This window comes from Erpetoichthys calabaricus, chromosome 15, assembly GCF_900747795.2.
Source record: "Erpetoichthys calabaricus chromosome 15, fErpCal1.3, whole genome shotgun sequence".
NCBI classification, from domain to species: domain Eukaryota; kingdom Metazoa; phylum Chordata; class Cladistia; order Polypteriformes; family Polypteridae; genus Erpetoichthys; species Erpetoichthys calabaricus.
In genome coordinates this window covers 21,104,633-21,119,302 of record NC_041408.2, presented here as the reverse complement: position 1 = coordinate 21,119,302, position 14,670 = coordinate 21,104,633, and the positions used below count along the sequence as shown (strand labels likewise).

Sequence of the window (14,670 nt, the reverse complement as noted above, 5' to 3'; positions counted from 1 at the left end):
GCAGATAAGGGATGCTCTTACGATAAAACTGTATAAGAGTGTGAGATACAAAAAACACAAATCAGTGCAAACGTTGCTTCAGAATAGTTTGGGTATTATCGTGTGGTCACGTAGGGACAATACATAGTAAAGAAAGGCCGTGTGCTCCGTGGTTAATCTCTCAGGTGGGCGTTAGCATATCATAATCTGTGAGACCAATAGCGTGAGTTTATAATTCGAGCAACATTATAAAATACCGGAAATTATACGGTAAAATCAAGCCCGACTTATACGTAGAAGAACTTAAACACAAGTACAGTAATCCCTCGCTATATCGCGCTTCGCGGCTTCACTCCATCGCGGATTTTATATGTAAGCATATTTAAATATATATCGCGGATTTTTCGCTGCTTCGCGGGTTCTGCGGACAATGGGTCTTTTAATTTCTGGTACATGCTTCCTCAGTTGGTTTGCCCAGTTGATTTCATACAAGGGACGCTATTGGCAGATTGCTGAGAAGCTACCCAGCTTACTTCTCTCTCTCTCTTGCGCTGACGTAGGGGGGTGTGAGCAGGGAGGCTGTTCGCACACCTAGAGGATACGGACGCTCGTCTAAAAATGCTGAAAGATTATCTTCACGTTGCTATCTTTTGTGCAGCTGCAGCTGCTTCCTGAAACGACATGCTGAACGGTGCTTCGCATACTTAAAAGCACAAAGGGCACGTATTGATTTTTTTATCTCTCTCTCTCTCTCTCTCTGCTCCTGACGGAGGGGGTGTGAGCTGCCGCCTTCAACAGCTTTGTACCGGCGGTGCTTCGCATACTTAAAAGCCAAACAGCCCTATTGATTTGTTTGCTCTTTTCTCTATCTCTGTGACAGTCACTGCTCCTGACACGCACTCCTTTGAAGAGGAAGATATGTTTGCATTCTTTTAATTGTGAGACGGAACTGTCATCTCTGTCTTGTCATGGAGCACAGTTTAAACTTTTGAAAAAGAGACAATGTTTGTTTGCAGTGTTTGAATAACGTTCCTGTCTCTCTACAACCTCCTGTGTTTCTGCGCAAATCTGTGACCCAAGCATGACAATATAAAAATAACCATATAAACATATGGTTTCTACTTCGCGGATTTTCTTATTTCGCGGGTGGCTCTGGAACGCAACCCCCGCGATGGAGGAGGGATTACTGTATATACAGTAAATGCTCTTCTCTCTGCTCTGTCTGATGTGACCACTAGGGGTCGTTGCAGCCCCTCAAACCCCAAACACAACTTCACCAACACATATCTCGGTTTAAATAAAAGGTTTATTAACACAAATACCTTGCATAAAGGCAAAGTGACATAAGCACACACACACGATACTCTTCATTCCTTCATCTTCCACCCATCTCCGACTCACCTGGATGAGGTTGGGTGGCATCTTTTATCTTGGACCTGGGAGTATTTCCGGTGCCAAGGTATTAGCCCTTTGGAAGCACTTTGGAAACTCCACAATGTAGGAATTACTACTCCCAGCAGCCTTTCCACGGTGGCCCCCACAGAACACAGCAGGGCTACCCCACAGGACTACAGGGTCAAGCATGTCCTCCATGTATCCATGTGGCAGTCAAGCTTCCATCTAGTCTATCGGTGGAGCATGTAGTTCTGACTTGTTGTCTCCCCCTGTCCTTGCATCACACTGGCCATCTGGCCGGGTAATGTTCATTGCCCCATCCGGGTCAGGATGCCCACCCATGTGCATCGTCCATCACACTGCTCAGCAGTAAGGAAGTGTCTACAAGCCTGAAGACCTGAAAAAAGATGACCCCTGAAAGTCCGGACTATGGTTTTATATCACTAGCTGTCTTGCCCAGCCAATCACTACTCACTCTTCCAGGGTCCCCCAATACTAAGCGACGTCAAGTCACGCAACCTGCACCCCCCTCTGATCAGGTGCAGTGTCCCTGTCTTAAACCTTCACCTCTCCCCGCTTGTGCCTATGAATTGGAAACCACGTTATGCACCTCTGCAGGTAACGTTGGCAAATGTGCAGAAAACAATAAGCAGGAAGTCTTACACTAAACCTCAGAAATCAGACCAGCAGCAGCAGAACTGGAACGTGACGCTTGGGCGTTTTCTTTTGGACATCTTTATAGTGAGGAGATCACAATTTCAATAACATAACATAACATTCCCAAGTTTACTTCATCCTACCCAGGGCCTTATGTGGGTCAGGACTTATGCTGGCAGCACTGGTTGCACTTCACATGAGACGACAGTCCACCGCAGGGGGCCACTCTTTTACAAACGCACGCTCGTCCAAATGGCAGTCATCAGTGAAGTAAACCATCACTACGCTAATGGGACGTGTGAAGCACAAAAAAAACACATAGATATGAGGAAAATGTGCCAACTCGACACAGATGGTGATAGGGTCTCGGATTTTAGCACTGGGGGGCTGTGAGACAGCAGGGCTAACCTCTGTGCCCAGCAGTGCTAACATAAAACGCAGCGGGTGACATAAACCAAGCAGAGCAGTTTGTACCTCAAAGAAAAATACACCAAAGGGATTAAATATCAGCAATTAGTCTGGGATTGACGCTGAGGAAGAGTTTAGGCAGTAATTGACATATTAAAGCCAAAACATAACGCTTTACAATTAATATTTGAACCTTTCGGTTTGTAAGAGCAGCAGTCACACAAGAATCAATGTGCAGGATCGCCTAAGAAAATAAGAGCAACCACGGATTTCACCCTGTGGCGGACGGCCTAACTATACAAGGAGAGAGCATTTCCAGGACAGTTTCTCCCCTGGACCGACAGAGGGCAGCCCCCCTGGGTTTCCAGTGGGGTCTCAGGTCATGAGCATAGAAGCTCAACCCTGTTGGTGCCCGTGGCTGCCACCAGGGGGGTGCATGGATGTTTTCAGAGCCCTATTTGGCAGCTCTTCTGCCACACCCTGAAACTTGTTGGGCACCTGGAGTCCTTCTGGGTGCTCTATAAAAAGGGGCAGAAGTCATGGGCCAGAGTCGGGAGGAAGAGAAGGAGTGGAGATGGAAGGACTGGCCGGAGAGAGAAGGGTCTGTGTTGTGCTCTGTGTACTGTGCTGTGGGGAGCAGAGAAAACCGTGGGCTGTGTGGACTACACCGCTGTCCTGCCTGTCTGTGGCGGGGTAGGGTGGGGGATGAGTGCCTTGCAGTAACACTCTGGCACACTTAGTCAGTCAGCCAGTCATTGTCCAACCGGCTATATCCTAACACAGGGTCACGGGGGTCTGCTGGACAGGGCGCAAGGCAGGAGCAAATCCTGGGCAGGGCGCCAGCCCAACACAGGGCACACACACACACTTTGGACAATTTAGGACCGCCAATGCACCTAACCTGCATGTCTTTGGACTGCGGGAGGAAACCCATGCAGACATGAGGAGAACATGCAAACTCCATGCAGGGAGGACCCGGGAAGCAAATGCGGGTCTCCTAACTGCGAGGCAGCAGCGCTACCCTCTGCGCCATCAAGCACACTTAGGCTCTACTGTAAAAGTTTACTTTTCACTGCCAATTACCATCCTCCATTTTGGTTATTAGAGAAACCTATGCATTACTTTGTTTCATTTCTTGATTTCAATACATAATTTTAATCTTTGGGGGTTATAATGCTCATCTATGTTTAAGTCAGTAAGGTGAATTCACTAAAGCACCCCCTACTGGTTAAATCTTAAAATTGCAGTTTAAAACCCCTTTAAAATAATAAATTATGTTAAATACTAAAACAGATATTTATTGAATTAATATTAGGGTTAAGAGTAACATTAGGGTTAAGATTAGGGCCCCAAGGAGAGTCTGTTTAGCCTTAGGGCTCTAATCCACGATCTTAAGATTGTAACAAATTTTTTTATTTTAGGCGGCCCAGACCCCTCAAAGACCCCGTTATCATCAAAGGCGACTGTGTACAGATGGTGCAGACCTATAAATATCTTGGAGTGCAGCTGGATGATAAATTAGACTGGACTGCCAATAGTGATGCGCTGTGCAAGAAAGGACAGAGCCGACTATACTACCTTAGAAGGCTGGCGTCCTTCAACATCTGCAATAAGATGCTGCAGATGTTCTATCAGACGGTTGTGGCGAGCGCCATCTTCTACACGGTGGTGTGCTGGGGAGGCAGCATTAAGAGGAAAGACGCCTCACGTCTGGACAAACTGGTGAGGAAAGCAGGCTCTATTGTTAGCATGGAGCTGGACAGTTTGACATCTGTGGCAGAGTGACGAGCGCTCAGCAGGCTCCTATCAATTATGGAGAATCCACTGCATCCACTAAACAGGATCATCTCCAGACAGAGGAGCAGCTTCAGCGACAGACTGCAGTCAAAGTCCTGCTCCACTGACAGACTGAGAAGATCGTTCCTCCCCCAAACTATGCGACTCTTCAATTCCACCCGGGGGGGGTAAATGTTAACATTATACATAGTTATTGTCTGTTTTTCACCTGCATTATTATCTTTCTTTAATTTAATATTATTTATTGTATCAGTATGCTGCTGCTGGAGAATATGAATTTCCCATTGGGATTAATAAAGTATCTATCTATCTATCTATCTATCTATCTATCTATCTATCTATCTATCTATCTATCTATCTATCTATCTATCTATCTATCTATCTATCTATCTATCAAAGGTGCTATATTGCGCCCGACCCAACACAGATTGGAGACGGGAGGCACGTATAAAAATAAATAAACTGTTTATTTTCTTCAGGTGGAGGGCACGTCTTCCCTGTGTCCCCCAGCCACAACACAGTCCCAAGCACAAACTCAAAACACCAAAACACTCCTCTCTGGCACCACCACTCCTCCACAAGCTTTGTCCTTCTCCACCTGACTCTGGCCGCTGAGTGGTGGTTGCTGGCTCCTTTTATGGCCCACCCAGAAGTGCTCCAGGTGCTTGATCACCTGTTTCCGGTTGCACTCCCAGGTGGGGCTGAAGATTTGTCCAGATGGACTCAGGAGCCCATGCAGCACCCCCTGGTGGCCACCACCAGAACCCAACAGGGCTGTGTAGAACTCCATGTTCCATGGAGCACTGCAGGAGGCTGAGGCATCGCTCCAACCCAGGGGGCCGGTCATCCAGCATCCAGAGGGAGGTACTGCACCGTCCAGGGCTGCTCCCCCTGAATACAGTGCATCCGGAAAGTATTCACAGTGCATCACTTTTTCCACATTTTGTAATGTCACAGCCTTATTCCAAAATGGATTCAATTCATTTTTTTCCTCAGAATTCTACACACAACACCCCATAATGACAACGTGAAAAAAAGTTTACTTGAGATTGTTGCAAATTTATTTAAAAATAAAAACATTGAGAAGTCACATGTACATAAGTATTCACAGCCTTTGCCATGAAGCTCAAAGTTGAGCTCAGGTGCATCCTGTTTTCCCTGATCATCCTTGAGATGTTTCTGCAGCTTAATTGGAGTCCACCTGTGGTAAAGTCAGACTGTCTATATAAGGTCCCACAGTTGACAGTTCATGTCAGAGCACAAACCAAGCATGAAGTCAAAGGAATTGTCTGTAGACCTCCGAGACAGGATTATTCTCAAGGCACAAATCTGGGGAAGGTTACAAAAAAATTTCTGCTGCTTTGAAGGTCCCAATGAGCATAGTGCCTTCATCATCCATAAGTGGAAGAAGTTCAAACCACCAGGACTCTTCTAGAGCTGGCCGGCCATCTAAACTGATCGATCGGGGGAGAAGGGCCTTAGTCAGGGAGGTGACCAAGAACCCGATGGTCACTCTGTCAGAGCTCCTGAGGTCCTCTGTGGAGAGAGGAAAACCTTCCAGAAGGACAACCATCTCTGCAGCAATCCACCAATCAGGCCTGTATGGTAGAGTGGCCAGACGGAAGCCACTCCTTAGTAAAAGGCACATGGCAGCCCGCCTGGAGTTTGCCAAAAGGCACCTGAAGGACTCTCAGACCATGAGAAAGAAAATTCTCTGGTCTGATGAGACAAAGATTGAACTCTTTGGTGTGAATGCCAAGCGTCACTTTGGAGGAAACCTGGCACCATCCCTACAGTGAAACATGGTGGTGGCAGCATCATGCTGTGGGGATGTTTTTCAGCGGCAGGAACTGGGAGACTAGTCAGGATAAAGGGAAAGATGACTGCAGCAATGTACAGAGACATCCTGGATGAAAACCTGCTCCAGAGCGCTCTTGACCCTCAGACTGGGGCGACGGTTCATCTTCAGCAGGACAACGACCCTAAGCACACAGCCAAGATATCAAAGGAGAGGCTTTCAGGACAACTCTGTGAATGTCCTTGAGTGGCCCAGCCAGAGCCCAGACTTGAATCCGATTGAACATCTCTGGAGAGATCTTAAAATGGCTGTGCACCGACGCTTCCCATCCAACCAGATGGAGCTTGAGAGGTGCTGCAAAGAGGAATGGGCGAAACTGGCCAAGGATAGGTGTGCCAAGCTTGTGGCATCATATTCAACAAGACTTGAGGCTGTAATTGCTGCCAAAGGTACATCGACAAAGTATTGAGCAAAGGCTGTGAATACTTATGTACATGGGATTTCTCAGCTTTTTTATTTTTAATAAATTTGCAAAAACCTCAGGTAAACTTTTCATTATGGGGTGGTGTGTATAGAATTCTGAGGAAAAAAATGAATTTAATCCATTTTGGAATAAGGCTGTAATATAACAAAATGTGGGAAAAAGTGATGTGCTGTGAATACTTTCTGGATGCACTGTAGATAGTGAAGGGGCGTCCCAGCCGGGCATGGGACCCAGCCGTCTGCCACAACATCATGGTTGAAATTTTACTAACTTTAGGTTCAGGATTGTAGTAGGGGTAGGGGATAGACTAGAATGAAAATTAGGGTTTAATTTTTTGGTCAGAAATTATATTATTAAGCTGTTCAATAAAGAAATTTACCAGTGCTTGTATAGCTTCTGGTGTGATAAATTGTTGTGTCCTGGTAAGAACAGTTGAAGGGTTCACTAAAACAAAAGGTTTCAAATAATTTGACTAAACTCCTGTACTCCTTTATATCTACCTTTGGCGGCACTTGTGCAAAATAAAATTTTGAATTTGGAAAATATTCCTAAAAGGTTCCAATCAAATCTTTCGCAGTCGCCTGCAGGTTTTCCGAGATAATATTATAACTGATAGAGAGGAAAGTTATAGTGCAAAGAGGACAGTACTATATAAGAAAATAAAAAATGGAAATTCAATGTAGAAACTCAGGGAGGAAACAAGGAAGTCAAAGAAAGGGTCACCATTTTATCACTTTACCTTAGCTGAGGCCATCCGTATGATAAACTAGGCCGCCTTAAACTGCTTGCAGTCTCACTGGCCCTTCTTCATAACAGACGCAAACAAAGTAGTGATGAACACCTCTCAGCAGGCGCCGTGATTCATTTCAAATGGTCTTACATTTGATAGCCTCACATGTGCAAACAGCAGTCTGGTGGTGCTTTTTATATTCTTTGCCCTGATGTTTCTCTTGATTAAACTGAAAGAGAACAAAAATCGACCTCTGCGTGATTCCTGCCAAGAGACAGTGACCACAGTGAGATCGGCTCTGCTGAAGCTTAACATTGTCATTTAAACTTTGGCAAACCACACCATGCAACCGTCACCTTATCAATTCAGTTCTGAGCGAGAAGAGTGAATATTCTGATTGTTGTCGTACGAGCCAATCTTAGAACGTTAAAGCTTTGACTTTGTGTTTGCCTAATTTGAACAGAGTATAAATATATATACTTCTTTAACAGGTTTGACCACCCTAACCCACTCTCACTCTCACCTCGGAGTACTGCACCCTCCACACATCCTTCTGCTGATACCAGCATACGAGAGACATCCCCACCCATAATTACAGCAGCGCAAGTGAGCAGAGAGCTGAGGAGACTTCGTGCCAGTAAAGCAGCGGGTCCAGATGGAGTATCGCCACGACTGCTGAAGGTCTGTGCATCGGAGCTGGGGGGTCCTCTACAGCGCATCTTCAACCTGAGCCTGGAACAGGGGAGAGTCCTGAGGCTTTGGAAAACATCTTGTATCACTCCAGTCCCAAAGATATCACGTCCGAGTGAGCTGAATGACTTTCGGCCTGTTGCTCTGACATCACATGTGATGGAGACCATGGAGAGGCTGCTGCTTCACCACCTTAGGCCACAGGTTCAACACACCCTCGACCCTCTGCAGTTTGCATATCAGGAGAAGGTGGGAGCGGAGGATGCCATCATCTATATGCTACATTGATCCCTCTCTCACTTGGACAGAGGCAGTGGTGCTGTAAGAATTATGTTTCTAGACTTCTCTAGCGCCTTCAACACAATCCAACCTTTGCTCCTTGGGGACAAGCTGACAGAGATGGGATTAGATTCATACCTGGTGGCATGGATCATGGACTATCTTAAAGACAGACCTCAGTATGTGCGTCTTGGGAACTGCAGATCTGACATTGTGGTCAGAAGCACAGGAGCGCCACAGGGGACTGTACTTTCTCTGGTCCTGTTCAGCCTATATACATCAGACTTCCAATACAACTCGAAGTCCTGCCATGTGCAAAAGTTCGCTGACGACACTGCTATTGTGGGCTGCATCAGGAATGGGCTGGAGGAGGAGTATAGGGACCTAATCAATGACTTTGTTAAATGGTGCGACTCAAATCACCTACAACTGAACACCAGCAAAACCAAGGAGCTGGTGGTGGATTTTAGGAGGCCCAGACCCCTCATGGACCCTGTGATCATCAGAGGTGACTGTGTGCAGAGGGTACAGACCTATAAATACCTGGGAGTGCAGTTGGATGATAAACTGGTCTGGACTGCCAATACTGATGCGCTGTGCAAGAAAGGACAGAGTCGACTATACTACCTTAGAAGGCTGGCGTCCTTCAACATCTGCAATAAGATGCTGCAGATGTTCTATCAGACGGTTGTGGCGAACGCCCTCTTCTACGCGGTGGTGTGCTGGGGAGGCAGTATTAAGAAGAAAGACGCCTCACGCCTGAACAAACTGGTGAGGAAGGCAGGCTCTATTGTTGGCATGGAGCTGGACAGTTTAACATCTGTGGCAGAGCGACGGGCGTTCAGCAGGCTCCTGTCAATTATGGAGAATCCACTGCATCCACTAAACAGTGTCATCTCCAGACAGAGAAGCAGTTTCAGCGACAGACTGTTGTCACTGTCCTGCTCCACTGACAGATTGAGGAGATCGTTCCTCCCCCAAACTATGCGACTCTTTAATTCCACCCGGGGGGGTAAACCGTTAACATTTAACATTATACATAGTTATTGTCTGTTTTTACTGCATTATTATCAATCTTTAATTTAATATTATTTATTGTATCAGTATGCTGCTGCTGGAGAATGTGAATTTCCCATTGGGATTAATAAAGTATCTATCTATCTATTTCCAGTGGTGTGAAAAACTATTTGCCCCCTTCCTGATTTCTTATTCTTTTGCATGTTTGTCACACAAAATGTTTCTGATCATCAAACACATTTAATCATTAGTCAAATATAACACAAGTAAACACAAAATGCAGTTTGTAAATGGTGGTTTTTATTATTTAGGAGAAAAAAAAATCCAAACCTACATGGCCCTTGTGAAAAAATAATTGCCCCCTGAACCTAATAACTGGTTGGGCCACCCTTAGCAGCAATAACTGCAATCAAGCGTTTGCGATAACTTGCAATGAGTCTTTTACAGCGCTCTGGAGGAATTTTGGCCCACTCATCTTTGCAAAATTGTTGTAATTCAGCTTTATTTGAGGGTTTTCTAGCATGAACCGCCTTTTTAAGGTCATGCCATAGCATCTCAATTGGATTCAGGTCAGGACTTTGACTAGGCCACTCCAAAGTCTTCATTTTGTTTTTCTTCAGCCATTCAGAGGTGGATTTGCTGGTGTGTTTTGGGTCATTGTCCTGTTGCAGCACCCAAGATCGCTTCAGCTTGAGTTGACGAACAGATGGCCGGACATTCTCCTTCAGGATTTTTTGGTAGACAGTAGAATTCATGGTTCCATCTATCACAGCAAGCCTTCCAGGTCCTGAAGCAGCAAAACAACCCCAGACCATCACACTACCACCACCATATTTTACTGTTGGTATGATGTTCTTTTTCTGAAATGCTGTGTTCCTTTTACGCCAGATGTAACAGGACATTTGCCTTCCAAAAAGTTGAACTTTTTGTCTCATCAGTCCACAAGGTATTTTCCCAAAAGTCTTGGCAATCATTGAGATGTTTCTTAGCAAAATTGAGACGAGCCCTAATGTTCTTTTTGCTTAACAGTGGTTTGCGTCTTGGAAATCTGCCATGCAGGCCGTTTTTGCCCAGTCTCTTTCTTATGGTGGAGTCGTGAACACTGACCTTAATTGAGGCAAGTGAGGCCTGCAGTTCTTTAGACGTTGTCCTGGGGTCTTTTGTGACCTCTCGGATGAGTCGTCTCTGCGCTCTTGGGGGTAATTTTGGTCGGCCGGCCACTCCTGGGAAGGTTCACCACTGTTCCATGTTTTTGCCATTTGTGGATAATGGCTCTCACTGTGGTTCGCTGGAGTCCCAAAGCTTTAGAAATGGCTTTATAACCTTTACCAGACTGATAGATCTCAATTACTTCTGTTCTCATTTGTTCCTGAATTTCTTTGGATCTTGGCATGATGTCTAGCTTTTGAGGTGCTTTTGGTCTACTTCTCTGTGTCAGGCAGCTCCTATTTAAGTGATTTCTTGATTGAAACAGGTGTGGCAGTAATCAGGCCTGGGGGTGGCTACGGAAATTGAACTCAGGTGTGATACACCACAGTTAGGTTATTTTTTAACAAGGAGGCAATTACTTTTTCACACAGGGCCATGTAGGTTTGGATTTTTTTTTCTCCCTAAATAATAAAAACCATCATTTAAAAACTGCATTTTGTGTTTACCTTGTGTTATATTTGACTAATGGTTAAATGTGGTTTGATGATCAGAAACATTTTGTGTGACAAACATGCAAAAGAATAAGAAATCAGGAAGGGGGCAAATAGTTTTTCACACCACTGTATCTATCTATCTATCTATCTATCTATCTATCTATCTATCTATCTATCTATCTATCTATCTATCTAAATTTCTTTCATAGCCATAGACAATGGTATGGTCTTTTCCCCTGTAAGTTAATATGAGATAGAACTTTCTTGCTATAACTGAGATACAGAGTGATAATTAGAATAGATCTTAAAAGACTCAGTTTCAGCATAGAAATGGGATAGACATACAGGTGTCTGACTGTTCTTAAATGGTTCAGAAACGTTTAGAAGTGATTTGTAATGATTAGAAATGAAACAAGATTTAAGTTTTGAGCAGAATTTTTTCATAACATGAATATTTCTCTTTTTTTGCTATATCAATTTTCTCTTTTTTGTGTGAACTCTTTTACTTTGAATTTTTACTAAAGCTTTTAAAACATGAAGAAGTTTCATCTTCGTAATCACTTAGATGCATCAGGCTTTTGCTGAATCTCAATTTTTTTTTTTTGTTCTTTATTTCGCCTTATATAATTTCTTGTATTAGGAATTTGTTAGTTTTCGCATGGGGTCAGAGCGCAGGGTCAGCCATTGTACAGCGCCCCTGGAGCAATTACAGGTTAAGGGCCTTGTTCAAGGGCCCAGCAGAGTAGGATTTCTTTTGGCAATGACGGGGATTCGAAGCGGCAACCTTTGGGATACCAGCGCAGAATGCCAGAGCTGCTGAACTTTGGCAATTTTCATCTACAGTTGTCAAAGCTGCTTCCTCCCAGTTCCTGGATGCTCTCTTTGTAGGCTTTACATTCAGAGGATTTAGACTGGTTCCCTGCCTGGCAGAGCATTAAAAAGGAGGAAACCCAGCATATGGTGATGTCCATGAGTTCAAGACTTCAGGCTGTCATTGCCAGCAAAGGGTTTTCAACCAAGTATTAGAAATGAACATTTTATTTCCAGTTATTTAATTTGTCCAATTACTTTTGCGGCCCTGAAATGAAGGGATTGTGTTCAAAAAATGCTTTAGTTGCCTCACATTTTCATGCAATCGTTTTGTTCACCCCACTGAATTAAAGCTGAAAGTCTGCACTTCAACTGCATCTGAGTTGTTTCATTTAAAATTCATTGTGGTAATGTACAGAACCAAAATTAGAATAAAGTTGTCTCTGTCCAAATATTTATGGACCTAACTGTAAGTGATGGTATTGGATTCTGAGCTTGGTTGCAAGCTGCAAGCTGTAGTAATAATAATAATAATAATAATAATAATAATAATAATAATAATAGGTCATATCCTAAGGAAGGCACTATCTATTAAATAGACTTCAGTCTCTTTCTAACACTCGGCGATAGGAATGGACCCGGTTATTATGTTGTATTACGGCATGAACTCAAACGGACTATTAATAATAATTAAAAGAAGAAGAAGATTACCAGAATACAATCCTTTTCAGAATATCTTACCAGAATACAAACCTTTATTGGTAACGTTGGCTGCTAACGCAATTTCATACCAAAAATGTGCAGTTCAGATAAACTGAAACGCCAGAACCCCGACGAAGAATAACTTGAGGATGCATCTTTGCGTTTGATCCGACAGAGGGAGACAAAAACCAAACTATAAAAACAGCCGGTCGTTTTAAGAGGCAGCCACTGTGTTATCATGGAAACAATCGGCTCTGCGAAACCTAAGGATGGCAATTAAAACTGTGTCCAGAAGAGGGCGCAATGACTCGATGCGGAACTGAGAGAGAGAGAGAGAGAGAGAGAGAGAGAGAGAGAGAGAAACTCAGTGTAAGGTTGTCTCCTCTGAAGCGGATACATGAAGACGCCAGCAGATGTGGGAGGACGGTCCTGTACAAAGTAGTAGCATCCCAGAGCCCTGAGCCGTGCCTTTCCAAAGAGGACTGAATGACGAGGCAGGATGGCCGGGGGAAGGAGAGGACTTGTGGCCCCTCAAAACACGTTCCTGGAAAATATTGTTAGGCGGTCTAATGGTAAGGAATAATGCACATTTATAGATTTCATCACGCACAAATACGAACGTCCATTAGCTTACCGCATTACAGCACAATCCAGTAGTTTTGCTTTTTTTTCTCTTTGTTTTAGGAAGCTGCAGGGTTAAAAAAAACGAAATAGCTTTCGAACTTTAATGATATTGTTTCAGTTGCTTCAGTTAAAGAGACAAATAGAATGAATGATTTGAAACGGTGCCGGTTTGGAGTGCAGCGCTGACCAAGTACGCTACTGGCTCTCTGGACTTCGAGGGGCAGCGCCATAGGGTGTCATTATTTTTTTTATTAATTATTTATTTTTGTTAACAACGATCACGTTTACCTCTTCATAACCGGATAAAAAGTTTTCACGGCTAAATGGTTTGGCTTCATTAAATTCATTTGCCCGCTGATAATTCTCATATGCTGTAAATCGCACCCAGGATGTAAAACATTAAAAGTTCCGCAACATTTCCCCAAGATCCTCGATATGCAATATGTTAGCCTCGCTAAGAGAATCATAATCAATGACGGGGAACTATTTGATTGGAGAAGTTCATAAAATAATAGCGCAGACAAGCAAAGCACCGCGACTGGTGCATCGAGATGAGCTCCGCCGACAATTTGGGTTTTATTGTTTTCTACTTTATGAGCGCATTAAAACTTTGTTTGTTAAACTGTTTGCATAAATGCTACGAAATGGAATTAAAAATAAACCAGGGCTGGCTTTCTAAAGGGAGAGAAAGCCGCGTTTTAAATAATTAAACAAGATGCCGAAAAAAGCGCAACAGCATTGAAATGCAGGGAAGACACCGCAGCTAAGAGTAAGAGCTAATTATAATCCTTTTAAGAGCAAGTTTAAAAAGATGACAGTCATTTACTCCGTTTTGAAAGGCAATTCCATAGCCCCCACCATGCACACACACACACAACCCAGCAGCCTGTATTGCTGCATTAAATTGTTTATTACGGTGGCCCGATTAAGTAGGTGCTCGCATGGTTCGCTAACTAATAACTGAAAGATTAAAGCTTTGGAGCGTGAAATTATTTTGATTTTTGAAAATTGGATAGTCGCAGCATCCTAATGGCTGCTCGATTGTTCGGATGCGGTGTGTCTCGATACTGTACTGTACACGAGGACCTGCTGCCTCCGCTGCATTTTCGTGTTTTATTTTTTCTCCCCGAAAATGAAACGCGTTACATGAATGCCCCTCTCAGAACTAATAAAGTCCCCCTCCCGATTAAATGATCATTTTAACATTTCCCAGATGCCAGTTACGTATCCTTAATGTGCCAAACGAATGCCGGTGTTACTTATTTAATTTGACTTTTATTTTAATTTTGCAGGCTTGATCAGTTAACAATAAATAAAGAACGCTGACTGAGAATGGGGATAAACTGCATTATTTCAAAGTAGTACACGTAAACTGACGAAATCGCTACAATGCATGTATTTTTAAAGGGCGACTCCGTGTCCAAAGCATGGGAAGCCCCCTTCGTAAGCGGCGGTGCGAGTTAAGTGTGTAAGCCGAGCGGAGGATGCCGCAGGTCCGCTCCGTCTTATGACCCTCTGAGCTTCCAGATTCCGGCCAGTCCCGCCTCACAATTATTTCCACCGATCGGCTCATAAATTATACATTGTTTAAGGGGGCTATTCTAACCTTTTTAAAATGTTCAAATTCAGCAGCCGATCGCCGGTCCACAGCGGGGTA

At 44.0% G+C, this 14,670-nt stretch overlaps 1 protein-coding gene across 4 annotated transcripts in view; it reads left to right on the top strand.

Moving 5' to 3' along the window:
• The window catches only part of LOC114643083 (potassium voltage-gated channel subfamily H member 1), an 846,735-nt gene that overhangs the window by 82,630 nt on the left and 749,435 nt on the right, over nucleotides 1-14,670 (top strand). Inside the window, exon 1 of one of the 4 annotated variants that reach the window (XM_051919674.1) lies at nucleotides 12,753-12,961. The exons of the other annotated variants lie outside the window; for them this stretch is intronic. Within the exon in view, the coding sequence (XP_051775634.1) occupies nucleotides 12,889-12,961 (73 nt within the window). The 5' untranslated portion in view covers nucleotides 12,753-12,888. Of the gene's footprint in view, nucleotides 1-12,752; nucleotides 12,962-14,670 lie in introns of those variants that run through there. 4 annotated transcript variants of the gene reach the window in all.